Here is a 15,085-nt window from a genome sequence, read left to right as displayed (position 1 = left end):
ATCTTTAGTTCCAAACGGTTTAGATCCAAGTCATTAAATCCTCTATTCCCTCTTACACCTCTCCTTCTCCTCCCCTTTACCCCCCACCTTTCACTTCATCGGGTCTCTTTTATAGAAAGCACTGACTGCATTGACGTCAGGGGCACTTGAAGCCTGAAACAAAAATATGAAAATTGGTTCCTTATTCATAATAAGTAATAATCACACTAAGTTCCAAAATTCTTTTCCTAAGGAATGGTACTGCTTTCACTATATTAGATTCTTTTTGGTGACAGGTTTTGTTTTACCAAATTACAGCCAGTTAAAAATCTTGATAAATTATTTCAGCAGATTGAAACAATACCTTAAAATGTACAACAGTTCGGGGTTTTTTAAAAATTTTTATGGTATCAATTTTGTATTATTAGATGCGAATTTTGGAGGATAAATTGGTTCGGGAAAGTGTATCATCTGAGGGCAGAATACTTTGTTGTTGATTTCCACAGCACTGCTAATTTTCTGCATTGAGCCTGCTTACAAAAGCTCTTTGAGAAGTTATAACATCTTAAACATTTATAGAAGGCCTAAGGGTATTAACTTGCTGTAATTTTCTGAAGATTCATTATCCAAAATCTTAATTCATTATAACAACTCTTATGAAAACCTATAGAACCAGTGTTTTCTCTTATTTTCTTATTTGCACAGAATGAGAGATTCATTGTTCTTTTTAATTTGTTTCATGTGGTGCTTTTGAGTACATTTCATAGAGGGCTGTTATTGAATTTCTGTGACTGTCATTATATATCCATACAACCTTTAGGAACTAATATTCTGGGTTTCCCAGTTCTGTAATCTACTTCAAATTTAAGGATTGACATAATTAGTTTCTTCAAAGTTATAACCAGAATGTTAGAGACAACACTGCAGATACCCAAGACCAGGAATTAGGATTGGAAAAAGAAAGCAATTTTAAAAATTATCACAGCACATGCTTTTATTCTTTATTAAGTTAAATTTACAACTCAGAATCTTACTGCTATTTGTATGCTATTGCTTGTCTGGTTTTCTTATCTTGTCTGGTTTCCCTTTTAAAAAGCCAGATACAAGATCATTTAAGCTACCTGCCTGTGCACAGGCAATATTTGGTCATTTGGTTAGTTGAGGAGTTAGAGGACATATGGGTTGTTGAAGCCTTATGTACATGCCCAAATGCTTCTTTCTGAAATTGAAAAGTAACTAAGCGGAGTCAAACAGAGATAAGAAAACAAACATATTAAAACAGTTTTTTAGGAGCATGCCTTCTAAATCTGTAATAATGATGATTCCTTACATTTTTAGCAATTTTCTGTATTTCAAGAGCTAGAGAGATGGACGAGTGGTTAAAATGGATAATTTTTCTAGCTTCTAAGATAATAGCTATGTAGAAGTAGAAAAAAATGCAGTTTTTGTATCATGAAATTTTGAAGCTTTATGACCTTGAATGAATACCATTTCTGACCACGCTTCGAGTGTATGAATTGACTGAATATGTATGTAAAGATTTCAGCGTTAGTGCAGATTTAAGGTTTTGTTTGTTTTAACTTTATCTGTGCAGTGTGGAAATCTTTGAGGTAAGCACCCTCTTACTTTTCTGTTCTTTTGTATGTAAAGAGCCTTCTCTTGAAAGTTATTATCTGACAGTTTTTAGCACCTATTATGAGAAAGGGTCCATGAGAGAAGCAGCATTTGTTGAGTAACTACTAAATGCCAAGCTCTGTCTTAGGTATCATCATTTCATCTGCCCAAAAGCCATTAAGTAGGTATTATTATTCCTGTTTTACAGATAGGAAACCAAGATTCAGAGACTTTAGCCTTGTTAGTGGCAGATGCAGAATTCAAATCCAGATATCTTTGGGACTAAAGTGCTTCTACATTGCTAAGTTTATCAAGGCAATGTTCTAATTACTACTGGAGATGTTAAATAAATATTTTCCCTGCCATCAGGTAGCATATGCTTGAAATAGTGGAGGAAAGACATATGCACATGGAAAAATAATACTACAACGAAATTGTATTCTGTTGTATCATGTGGGAAGTGCCACTAACAGACTAGCAACAGTAACAAAGGAGGGGAGCTCTTCTTACTGCATCTATAGAGAGAACTTCCAGAAATATTATTTAACCATTAACACCACATCTTTTTAAATAATGAAATTTTACCAGGGTTACTTCTGGGGAGTAGAATTTTGGGTATATTATTTTCACAGAGAAAATGTTCTGTGCGAAAACCACACCTTTTATGGGTTGTTTTCCTTTGGTTAAAAAATTGTGAAAGAAATGAAATCAGCCAAATGTGCATTTTAACATTACATTCATTTTTTTATTCATTTAACAAACATTTATCGAGTATTAGGTATGGGAGATAAAAGAAAATCATCTCTGTCCTCAGGGAGCTTATAGTAATACAGGCATACTAAAAAAAAGGAAGAAGAAGAGCGGAAGGAAGGCCCAGATGGCCAGGCAAAACTAGCTTGTAATGAGTGCACGTCCAGTTATGTGAAACACATAACCAAAGGCATAGCCACTTTCAACTCCACTGTTTCCCCCAGAGAAGAATGGACAACACACATGAGCTTATTATAAGTCTCTTATTTCTTAAATCTCTGCTTATTTTTCATAATGATCTAATTACCTTAATTGATTCTGAAATAAAAAATTAGGAATCTATGAACTTAAAGGAAGGGATTTTTTTTTCCCTTCTTGCATTCCTATGCCAACTTCTGTATCCTTCCTTAAAATGAGTATTGTGGTGTAGTTTCTTCTTGCTGTAATAAAATTTTTTTCGGAGAAGTGATACAAGTTCTACAAAATGTTGAAATCCCCTAAATATTGTGTTAGATTTTTCCTGTAGAAAGCTTTCATTGACTTGTGCTTTGTGGTAAACATTCTTAAAGATATTTCCTCACTGGACAGACTACTTCCCACCCCCAAATTATATATGCCTATGGTATAATTAAATTCCAAATGTTTGAAGACATTTTCATATTATCTGCATGCTCTCTGAATGATAAGGTGCCTTGGAAAATGTGAGACAGTCTTTTAAAAGAAATGCAGTAATCATACATTGATTTTAAATGACCCTGTCACACGTGAAAACAAATCAGATTGTTGCTCTTAATGAGCTTTTCAATTTACTATTCAGTAGATCAGATAAGTGGATTTAAGAGGTAATGATCCTGTTTAGTACTCAAGCTTGACTGTCAGATCCTAGTAGTGGAGAGAAATCCCTAGGGACAAAAACGTTGACACAGTTCTAGATGGGATAATGGGAATCAAAGCTAATGGATGATAAAAGGAATGGTGCAAGTTACAAGGATAATTGTGGATTAAAGCACTGCCATGTGTCAATGTTGACTGTTTTTTCTAGTATCTTATTGGGTCAAATCTGATGCTCTGAGAAACTGTTTTGACAGCAGAGCACAACAGACCTGCCTGCCTAGCTTCCTCCTCTCCTGAAGCCAGGGATACCACAGAAAATTTCCTTGTAAGAACTACCAATTAAAGAAAGATATTTTTAAATGTTAAAATGTCTCGAATGTTTAAAATCACATTTTAGCTATTATATTTTTATTATTCAATGTGGCTTGGGTAAAATCAAAATTAGATTAATTCTGAGCTATGCCATAAAAAAAATAGCATTTCTAAAGCCTTGAGAATGTAAACTTCGGTTTTACAAAAATATCATACAGTGTAGTGGGGGAGATGGACATCCAGGCGGTTACAGTGTGGAAAATACCGTGAGAGAGGGATGGACCAGACACTGTGGGAACATAAAGGAGAGTTTAACTCGTTCTTCCTGGGAAGGCAGAGAAGGCTTCTGAGGAGATGACTTTTGAATGGGAATCAAGGGGAGAGGATGAAGGCAAAATGATTCAGGCAAAATGAACAGTACGTGAACTCCTAGAAATCTGAAATTGCATGAGAAGCCTCGGTTGATCCATCAGTATTTCACTGTGGCTTCAGATGGAGATGAGGTGTGTTGGGGTCAAGTTGTAAAGGGCTTCGTGTGCCATGAATTATATCAATATCAGATTTTCCAAGGGCCCAGTTTACTCCCATCCATGTGAGAGGTTTCAGATTATGCTGAGAGAAGGTAAACTTCCCTTTCTACACACTAGTCTTCCTTTAGCCTTCTATGTGTTTAAAGGTTTCTGATCATTGAGGATTGGTGGTAACTCAATTCCTGAGATTTTCTCTCCCTGGCTCCCTCTTCCCCCTAAACATCTTACAAACACAGTGATAGTTTCAACCTTATGAGAGATCAAGGCCTACTCTCATGAGCAAAGTCGTAGATACAGTAATTGAAATGCTTTTCTGTAGGGCTCAGAAATTAGCAGAAGAGGCAACAGGAATGTGAATCTCAATCTTCTTTCTCTCTCCCCCAGCTTTTCCCTTCCACCTTTCTGTCCCTTCTTTCCTTCTCTTGCCCTCTCCACTGGCTCCGTCCTTTCCCTCTTTCTTTCCCATTGATTCACTACCAGCCTGAGCAGCTTCTGGTTATAGGACTTATGTTGAAAGCCCAGAACATGAGCTTGTGCTTTGAATGGTGTTTAAAATCCAGATATGAGATGTCTGCGATGAACAGCCTCCCTCCTCTGTATAACCCTATAATTCTGGGTGATTTGTGGTGCCCTGTGATTTTTATCTCACCTTCATGACCTATGGCAGTATACCAAGCTGGTGTTTACATGTGAAAAGCAAAAGGCATAGGGAGTGAAAGCTAACTTGCCATACCATACCCCAGGAAATAGGCAGATCAGGAGAAAGTGAGAGAACACAATCACAGGGGATCAAATCACAGAAGAGAAATCCCATACAGCTGGTGTCTGGCAGGGATAACCTGGAATCACACCAGAGCATCAGGGAGTATGGAGGTGTCAACCCACCTCTCAGCTTTGCCAGGCTATTAGCGAATATTCCATTGGCTGCTGGTGGCATTTTCCCACTTGAAGTGGGATATGTGTTTATAAGCTTAATGGGCTTAGGTTGGGACTGAAATGTTGCACCCCAAAGTCTGCAACCAGCACTCCCTAATTGGAAGCTTAATGGATTCCCAGGCCCTGATGTATTCAGCAGAGAATCTCTGAGCCTGGGATTTCCGTTTCAGCATGGAAAGTAAGACCTATCTGTATATTTGGGGGAGCTTAATTGAGAGATTTTTTGAGGAGAATGTCTATAAATTCTTTAATTTCCTCTTACTTTTGAAATCCGTATTTTTATAACTGACTAACATAAGCCTGGATTATTTGATGGTTTGCTCATATCTGGGATAGATAGAAATTTTTTAAATGTTGGAGCCTTTTATTGAGACACTCCATTTTTTAGCCCTTTATATATATATGCCCGTCTTCGAGAAAGGGGTGGCGTACCACTTTGAGAAAAAAAAAATATGTGGTGTTCTGGGAACAAAGTGAGTATGTGAGTATGGGTGTGTATTTCAAAATAAGAGAGGTACTGCCTGGAAGAAAAAGAGAGTAAATTATTAAATTATACCTTAAAAAAAAATCCTTCATTTGCTCTCCCTACCCACTCCCTTCTTCAGTGTGGATGCAGCATTTGTTCAATTTTGAACAGTCTTTTGAAAATACATGTTAATGATAAAGCTTTTAACAATTAAATGTTTTCATCCAGGTATATGCCCGTATGTCAGAAGTTTTAGGAATAACAGATGGCAACCATGTTCTAGAAACATTCATGACGAAAATGTGAGTTCTTTTGATTTTTCTTTTGTTTTTGTTAAAGCTTTGAATGTAATAGAAATTTTTTACTGTGTTTAAATCTCTTAATAATTTTTGTTTCTTAATAAAAGACCTTTTTAAATTATGCTATAATTCTTAGAATGGTAGCATTGTTCTTAATTGAAACTTAATTTCACATATTTAAAATTCACCCCCCAAAAGACATTCTTACCCATACAACTGCAGTATGCAACATCAAAGCATGGTTTTAAAACGTTTACAGACTTTGATTCTTCAAGTCAATTTGGCAGCATTTTTGTTTTTAATTAGAAAGAAAATACCCAATTTCAAAGACCAACTGAAGAGATTATTCCAAACTGGAATCATTGGGAGAGGTTTGATTGCCTTAAGACAGGGCGTTCATTGATTCCAGCAGGAACCTATGGCTATCAGAGACATACTCATGGAAACTTCCCTTAAATCATCCTTTATAATCTGTTAGCAGAATTAACTAGTTTCTAGTCATGGACATAATTTTGTACATTTAGCCTGAATTTGTATGCCTCCATTTGGCAGCCCACTTCATCTGTGTAACAGATAGACAGTACTGTGTTGCTTGCGGAGAACAAAGCTACATAAACAGTCGTGGTCATAAGGAGTGAGCTTTGGAGCCACAAGTTTGATGGTTCATTTCTTGGCAGTAACTGCGAGCCTCTATTTGACTTCCTTTGTAACTCTTGCTGTCATTCCCTAATATGTTTGTTTTAGATGCAAACTTGATGTTTCTTCTGTGAAACAGGCAATTTTTTAATTTATAAAACTAAATTTATAGAATTATGTACCATTCAGAGAACAATGTTCATTATACATTGATTGGATATAATTTTGATTATGCCACTAAAAAGAATAGAATAGAAAATGGTCCAGTGGTATTTAAGCCTGTTTTTCAACTTTGTGAGATATTTCTGATTTAGGTGACCTAACTTACATAAATATATGTGTATTTCCATGTTCTCTCTATACAAGCAAATACCTTACTTACAATTAAAACCATCTTTTTTTCATATTTAGTGTTACAAATCTTAAATACTGGGGAAGATGCGAGCCCGTGATTTCAAGGACTCTTCAGTTCCTAAATGACCTTTCTGTTGGATATCCTTTTTACTCTATATCTAGTAATGTGTAGAAACACCCTAACACATGCATTCTTTTGGCCAGTATTTTCCTTGTTTATAATGTTTGTAATTGTTTTTAATTAAAAAAAAAAACCTCTCATTTAGCCTTATCTGTAAAGTAAGTTTTTGAAAGATTTATATTAGCTACCAACTATGAACATTTATTCAGTCACAATTGAATTTATATGGATATGTAGATTCCTAACTAGTTAAAGTTATGTTTATATCCATCCAGTTTAATAAATGGATACATAAGAAATTATGCAACCACATATGTTTTAGTCTGTGATTTTTCTTATTTGTCAGGGAGTTCTTACTTTAAAAGAGATCATGTAACTAATTTGAAGAAGGTCAAGATGTTCTAAAAATATTACCTTCTAAAAATTGAATTCCTGAGGGTAAATACTATAGCTTCAGTATTCTTCAATTGAAAAGAATATTATTTTGATTAGTTAAGAGGCACAAAGGAGTAATAGGAAGAAAATTATATAAGTTTTTTTACCACTTCTTGGATTGTTGCCGCCACCAAATCAACAGCTTATTTACTCTAAAATAAGATTTCCCATTATGCATTAAATGTTTGGGTTTCTATCTTTAGCAGATTTTTAAAATCTAAAACCAGAATCATCCTTTCTTATTATATTATAGTTAATACTATTGCCCTATTTCTACCAATGAGAGAGAAGCATGTAGATTGTCTTTTATATGTTAGCTATCAAATATATAGGAGTTATGAAAAATAAGTGTTGGTTCAGTTAACCACCAAGATTAGCTGATATTTAAATATTGAAGGCAGCATTCTGAAAATCGGTGGCATTAGATGGAAATTTTTAATGTAGGTTTACTGCAGGAATATGTTTGTATTAGTTAAGTTTAAAATTGTGTTCCTTGGGAAACCATAAAAGATTTCCAAAGTATTAGACACCCACTTTTGTGCTGGAATTTAATATGCAACTTTTTATTGGAAAATAATCGTCCTTGTCTGGCAAAATCCACCATGCAATATTTCTGTTAGTAGGTATAATGTAATAAAGACAGGGAGGGCTATTTATCACTACAAATTTTGAGGATTTCAGGATTCTTTTTATTATTTTAATATATTTCTTTGATATTAAATCAGAAAAATGATAAATTACACCTGTCCAGGCTGTTTTTCCTTTTTACTGGAAAGTGATGTACAACCCAATTCCAGTGGTCATTTTGGCTTTTTAAGATATGTATTTTTTCTTATTAAAAAAAAAACTCAACCTGTATTTTTTTTAATAATAATGCTGAAATACTCTTTATTTCTAACATATGAAGTGGTTTATAAGTACTTCCTAGTCTTGCAAACTCTGGCCTTTTCACAATGAATTACTTTGAGAGCATATTATCTGGAAAGAAGCCTGTGTTATTTTATAGCACGTATCTATTGTTTAGATTTACCCTATTTTTTCGGTTAGAATTGAAATCTAATATAAAATTAATTCGATTTGTATTCTTTTTGGTATAATTTGCATAATGCCTAATTTATTTCTATCCACTATTTAAGTAAGATCCTTTTCCTATCACCTTATATCTCTTATATCTTCTTTAGTCCTTCAGTTGTAACCTTTTGTTTCATAAGGTGTTTATTGCTTTTGAACACTTCTTCTTGAAGTTAATAAAAAATCGTATTTTCAGAAAACTTAATAGATAAAACTTAAAAGCTATAACATTTAAACCAAAGGATACGAATGATTTTAACTTGGGTACATTGATTTATATTTTTTAACAATTATTTCAGGTTTCCATATTTAGAAATATATATTAGTTCAATTTGATTTCAGTGCTCAGTTATTTGAATTATAAATCATTATGTCCCTTCTAGCTGATCAGTCATGAAATATCTTTGAATTCATTTACATAATGGAATATGTGAGTGGTATGTCTATTTCAGTGCAGTTGCTGGTTACCTAATGCATGTTTTGTTGTTTCCAATCGATTTCCTTATTATAATGTGTTTTTAAATCCTGATTTTAAAGCAATACATTATATCTGTGTTAAAAATAAGATGGCACTCTTCAGCAGTTGAAACAGTTATGCAAGATAAAAATCATCACCAGGGTGGCCTCTATTAATGGAAATCTGTTTATATATTAATGTTCAAAGTATTTGTATTTAAAATATTAGTAAGGAATAACTGAAAAGCATCTTACTACAAAGTTTTTAAATGTTCCTGATTACTTTCTAATGCATGTCTTCAGATACTTTTCATTTCGTTTTTTCTGTTTTTGTCTTTGTCAGAATGAATCCCACTCAGTGTTTGTTTAAGGTTCTCAAAGCCAGTCTGTGAACCTTGGTGCTCCTCTATGTGACCACTTGTTTGGAAATTGAAATCACAAAAGATCCTCATTTTTAGGAAGTGCTAAAAAGGCTGATGTTTACTTGCGTTAAGGTAGTAGTCTCAAACTTCAGTGAAGATCAGAATCGTCAGAGTGCTTGTTAGAGTACAAATTGCTGGACCTCACCCCCAGAGTTTGTTTTAGGAGGTGTTAGACTGAGGCCTGAGAGTTTGCATTTTCAGCAAGTTTCTGGTGATGCTGGTGGCTTAGGGACCATACTGTGCTTTTTAAGATAATTGGAAAATAGGACTGGATGTCCCAAATAAGAAAATCGGGCACCTCTCTATAGGACTTTGTCTTTACTAGGGAAAGGCAGACTTGACATTTTTAGAGATAGCGTAGTTCCTTTAAATCATAATGTGTGTGAGGAGGCCATTACATTAGGTCCCCAGATTTTAACTGAGAGCCTGTTGCATTTTACCCCAAGGTTTGAAACTTTCCAAGTTGGTAAGACTACTGTGAAATCCAGGGGCCTTTTTGAGGGAAATTTATGTATAATACATTTAGCAGATACATCTGAGTAACTTTTTAATAAACTCTTTAAATTTCCAGGACTAAATTTCAAGAATTTCAGATTCTAAGTAGCTTTATCTAACATGTACAGAGTTGAAATGGCTCTGTCCTGGGCAGCCCTCCACATCCAGGTTTAATACTTTTGGATCCTTTTCCCTCTTTCAATTACTTTCCAGTCTTAAATTCTAGTTTCTGCCTGACTGGGAAAGGGGTGAGATTTTTCAAGTGGTAGTACAGGGAAGCTGCTGGGGAAACTGGGGAGAGAAGGGTCTTACAAAGCAACCAAATAAACTTATTTTAAGTGCTGAGAAAGAGGGAGGAAAGTGTTACATTTCATCAAAAATAATGTTTGTTTATTAATCATTATTTCAAGGGGTTTTTTTTTTCCCCTCAAAAAGTAATTGATCAATATTTCTACTTAAATCACTGTTTACTCAAATTTACAGCAACAACATGTCTCACTTTGGGTTTCAGGTAGATAATAATGAGAAGGGCAATTTCATTTTCTGTTAGGCCCTCTGTTGGTAGTTGTCCTTACTACATCACCTTCAAGGAAACCCAGAATATCTTTAGCTTTTTAAAAACAGACCCCAAAACAGATTGTACACTAATTCATGAATTTCTCCAAACTTATTTTACCCTGTTGATACTGTTAACTACAGTTCTTAGGATGAATAACTTCTCCATGTTATTGCAAGACCACCTATACAATTCGCAGGGCCACATACAAAATGAAAATGTGGGGTGCCTTGTTCATAAGTTATTAAGAATTTCAGGGCACCTGGCTGGCTCAGTCAGTGGAGCATGTGACTCGATCTCAGGGTTGTAAGTTTGAGCCCTTTGTTGGGTGTAGAAATTATTTAAAAACATAATCTTTAAAAAAAAAAAATTCAAGGGTATCTGAGTGGCTCAGTCTGTTAAGCGTCTACCTTCAGCTCATGTCATGATCCCAGGGTCCAGATATCAAATCCCGCATTGGGCTCGGCGCTCCACAGGGAGTCGGCTTCTCCCTCTGCCCCTCCCACGTTCTCTCAATCTCTCTCTCTTTCTCTCTCAAATAAATAAATAAAGTCTAAAAAGAAATTCAAGACCTCAACAACACAGCAATGAAGCATGTGCAGGCCCTCCTAGGCATAGAAGAACCCTGTGCAAGTTCATAGCATGGATATCCATGAAGCTGGCTCAAGTTCTTTGTTAAAGAAGTAGTTCCCTCCGTTTGTCTTCACACTAGCCCTCTAAGACTTTGAGACTATCTCTTTCATTCCCGTACACCAGGATTTGGCGAGTATAATTCCTGCCCACATGCATCATAACTCTATTTCTCTGTCAGTAGCTTCTCTCCGTTGTTTTCATTTTACAAGCCAAAGAGTCTGCTTCCTATTCATAGGCTGCTTGGTCACCATGATGCTTTTCTTTTTCAACCCTAAACCTCTTCCAGTTTCATTTGTCTTTTCTTGCTTATTTGTTGTTGTTGTTGTTGTGTTAGTGCAGTACCCAGAACTGCATCTTTTTAGATTTAACACTGAGTAAGAATAAAATAATTTAATTCCATATTCATCCTAATGATTTACTTTATATTACTGGCCTCTTTCAAGTCAGCAAAATATTAATTAAGCATTTGCTAAGTACAGAGCAAAAAGACAAATGAGACACAGACCCTGCCCTCACAGATTTTAAATTCTAACAGGATTGATCCTGATTCCAGACTGCTTTTCATATATTTTTTTCTAAGAACTCAAAGTCTGTTGTTTTATTAGCATAGTTTCTTTTTCTTTTTAAAATTTAACTCAAGTAAAGTATATACTAATTGTCTGAAAGTCTGTGCATTAAAAATACTGTGGGCATGTGACATTTTGATGTGGTGGTTTTGAGGGAGTTCTTTTTAGGGTCATTTAGAGGTAGCTTATAATGAAGCCATTAAGGGTACAGGTAATGTGCAAGCCAGACACCCTTACCCTGTCACTGACCTTCCCACCACAGCGGTGTGAATCCTGAATGAGGGGGTCGGGAAAGAGTAGGGGGTGAGAGATGAAACCAAGGTATAGAATGAAATAAGGGTGAAGGATGGAAGTACAATTGGGTATGTCTGTTACAGGAAATATTTAGTAGTAAACAGTAGTAATTCAGCTTTTGTGGAACAGTATTAAAATGTATTGCTTTATTTCAGTGAATACCACCATCTCCAGATGGTTTTGAGAATGTTAAATAAAACTAGTTTCAGCATATATCCCTCGGCGTACTTCTATTAACATTTCTCATCAAAAGAAATGTTGATTTATTTCTTTGTTTTCTGTCTCTATTATCCATGGAAAAGTCATCCCATAATTTATCTGCTCCATTTGTTTTTATACTAGAATCAAGTGTGAGAATCCTCTCTACTCCTCTTCTGTAACCCACTTATTCAAACCTTCACCCAGTTCTTTAGATACTTGCTTCACAAGATTACCTTCCTCAAGTATTATTGTGATCTGATCATTTCTGCTCCCAAAAGCCCAGAATCGCTTCCACTTCCTTCTTGGGTCAAAGTAAAATTATTGATTAGAACTTGAGTCCTGTAACAGTACTTGACTTATTGAGTTCTCATAACTAATTTCCTGATCCACCACTCAACCACAATTTGTACTTTATGCTCAGGCCAGGGAAATTTATTTTACCTTCCCCTTGACACCCTTCATTATCTTTCACTGAATCACCACATTTGCTATTCTTTTCATTTGACCCATTGCAACTCAATTAAGTCTCTTTTAAATTTTCAGGTCTTGCTAAAGACTTAGCCGTACTGAAACAGTTTTGATCCTTTGTCATGGTATTAACTGAAAGGACATAAACAAATCATTTAGATTCTCTGAGGCTCAGTTACTTCATCTGTAGAAAGGGACTATTATCTATCTCTTGGGATTTTGTAAGGATTCAATGCAATAATAAATATGTAACAATACATCTTTGCATAGAGGCCATGCTAATCTTCTCTGTATCGTTCCAATTTTCGTATCTGTGCTGCCAAAGCCAGCACTAGAACAATACATCTGTTTATCTAATAAAATAAGGCACCTGGTACTACTGACCCTATCACATAGTAGGTGCTCACTGAATATTAATTCCTTCCATTTTCGTTCCTGTTATCTTTATTTTTCTTAATGTTCCTGAACACCTTGTTCTTATCTGTATATCCAAGGATGACTATCATACAGCTTAGTATTGGTTAGTCCTTTCTATTAGTTCGTAAGTTATTAGAGATTAGGAGGTTTTTTTCCCCTCTTCTTCTCGTTTCAAAATTTCACATACTGGACATCTGAATTAATGTTACCGCATTTGTTAATTGACAGAGCCTTAACTCCTATTACTTATAAGTAATTATTAGTATTCCTTAAGATGCTTCATTTTGTTAGACGTATTTAGATGTTTTTTAGGTTAGTAGGGTTTATGAACGTAATCTCACTTCTGAAATAATGAAACTAATGTTTCGGTAATTATATTTTGTACCTATCATCCACCTATAGTAATTTCCAGCATGTCATTTTCTTATCTGTGAACTTTCTTCTATCATCAGGATCTAATTCTGTCTGCAAAAACTATTTGTAAACGTGTATGGTTTTTAAAGAATTGCCTAGATCAGTGTATCATCTGCCTCTGGTGCTTAGTGAATATCGTGTGCCTAATATACCACTCCTTTGATTCTAAAACAGAAATTGCTTCACACTGTAGCACTTCTGTAAATAAGATATGTAAATACCACAATTGATGGTATTTTAAAACACCTTTTCTTTCTTAGCACATACAATAATGATGTTTTTTATAACCAGTGGCATTTTAGGTTCAACGAAATGTTGTAGATACTCATTAAAGGCTAGATACCATGAATTGAAGTCATACTTAGTACTGTATATTCCCAACAGCTACTAAAGTGTGTAGTACTCCTGTAACCAAAGAAACCAGTTCATTCTCAATTTGGTTTTCCTCTTCTCCAAAGGTACAAATTTTCAAAATTTTCTACCATCTGTAAGACGTACCACTTGTCTTGACTTTTTCTTTCCTTTCTTCATTTGTTGGGTTAGCTATCAATAAGACCATGTTCACCTTCCTCAGTGTTTTCATACCTACATGGATACAAACAGGAATTTCCTAGGAATTTTGTTTAGTGTGTTAATATAGCCAGGCTATGGCGTGTGCTCTGTCCTGGATGTGATGAAGGCTCATTAATGAATTGGTGCCTCCTAAAGGAACAGTTTCCCTGTTTTTTCTGGAATCCAGTTTCTGTTGTGTCTTAAAAAAAAAAAAAAAAAAAACTAGTGATCTCTGTAAAATCACTGGCCTCTTCAAAATCAAATGGATATGATGTAATCTAGTGAAAAGAGCTTATAGTGTAGCATCAGACAGACCTGGATTTGAATCTTAGCCCTACCATTTACATGTTCCATGCGGGACCTTTACTAAATTCTCTCACTACTCTAGACCCCTGCTACTGCTGCTGTTATGTTGGCCACCGTAACTGTGTTCACTGTGAGGAGCTGTTCTGGACAAGCCTCCGAAATCTACCCTAGTCCTGCCATGCAACTAAAATGCTCCCACCCACCGAAAATGGTACATCTTCTGAGAACCCGAGTCTCTTAGAGAAGAACAAGATGAAAGCAAAAAGATCATAAAGATGATGTATCCATTTGCCTTTTAAAAAAAAATTACAGGCTCTCTTAAGGGCCATAATAGCTTTGAGTTGAATTCCTATAAGGGAATATAAATAATCAGATGAATTCTCATCTTTTTCTTTTTTGAAAAAAGTAAAAAATTTATTCTTAATCTTTTTTTTTTTTTTTTTTTTTTTTTTTTGCTTTAGAATGTAATTAAAAGGCAGTGAGGCTGGCCTTGATACAAAGTGCACAGATGCAGTTCTACAGAAAATGTGTCTTTGGCAGATGAGATTCTTCCTGTGAATGTTCTGTTTATTGCTACCATAAATATTCTATTGTCAAAACATGACTTGCTGTTTATTAGTAGCACTGACAGGAAGATTCCTATTAATGGCAGCATTCTTATTACCCATAGACCCTGTCACTTTTAACTTTGCAATTCCAAGAGAATTGTATTTGGTAATTACTTAAGATATTTCTTAGTTTATTGATCCCCACCCCTGTTTAACTGAGTGAAGTTTGAGTGGCAGTTCTTCTGCTCAGTGATTTATACTGGGAAAAATCATCAAATCTCATCTTTGTATGCAGGGAAAGACCTCCCGCCTATCAGCCCTGATCTTGTTCCCCTTCAGCCTGCCAGAAGGGGAGAGCAGTGCACTGAGGAAAATGCATCGGCCCCTGCCCTTAGAAAGCTTACAGCCTTAACATGGGGG

General features: G+C 35.2%; 1 protein-coding gene and 1 non-coding gene across 5 annotated transcripts in view; one reads left to right on the top strand and one right to left on the bottom strand.

Moving 5' to 3' along the window:
- Window positions 1-15,085, top strand: part of RANBP17 (RAN binding protein 17) — a 319,506-nt gene that overhangs the window by 214,647 nt on the left and 89,774 nt on the right. For all 4 annotated transcript variants that reach the window (XM_087867811.1, XM_087867812.1, XM_087867810.1 and 1 more), the window contains 2 exons: window positions 5,650-5,723; window positions 6,768-6,848. In XM_087867811.1, coding sequence (XP_087723937.1) covers window positions 5,650-5,723; window positions 6,768-6,848 — 155 coding nt within the window. The remainder of the gene's footprint in view (window positions 1-5,649; window positions 5,724-6,767; window positions 6,849-15,085) is intronic.
- On the bottom strand, window positions 12,652-12,760 carry LOC123788649 (U6 spliceosomal RNA). The gene has a single exon (XR_006778563.1). It is a non-coding gene; the product is annotated as a U6 spliceosomal RNA (small nuclear RNA).

This window comes from Ursus americanus, chromosome 15 (genome assembly GCF_024610735.1).
Source record: "Ursus americanus isolate L20-20 chromosome 15, mUrsAme1.1.p, whole genome shotgun sequence".
Classification (NCBI taxonomy): domain Eukaryota; kingdom Metazoa; phylum Chordata; class Mammalia; order Carnivora; family Ursidae; genus Ursus; species Ursus americanus.
The sequence above is the reverse complement of the archived record's forward strand: the minus strand, read 5'-3'. Positions and strand labels throughout refer to the sequence as shown.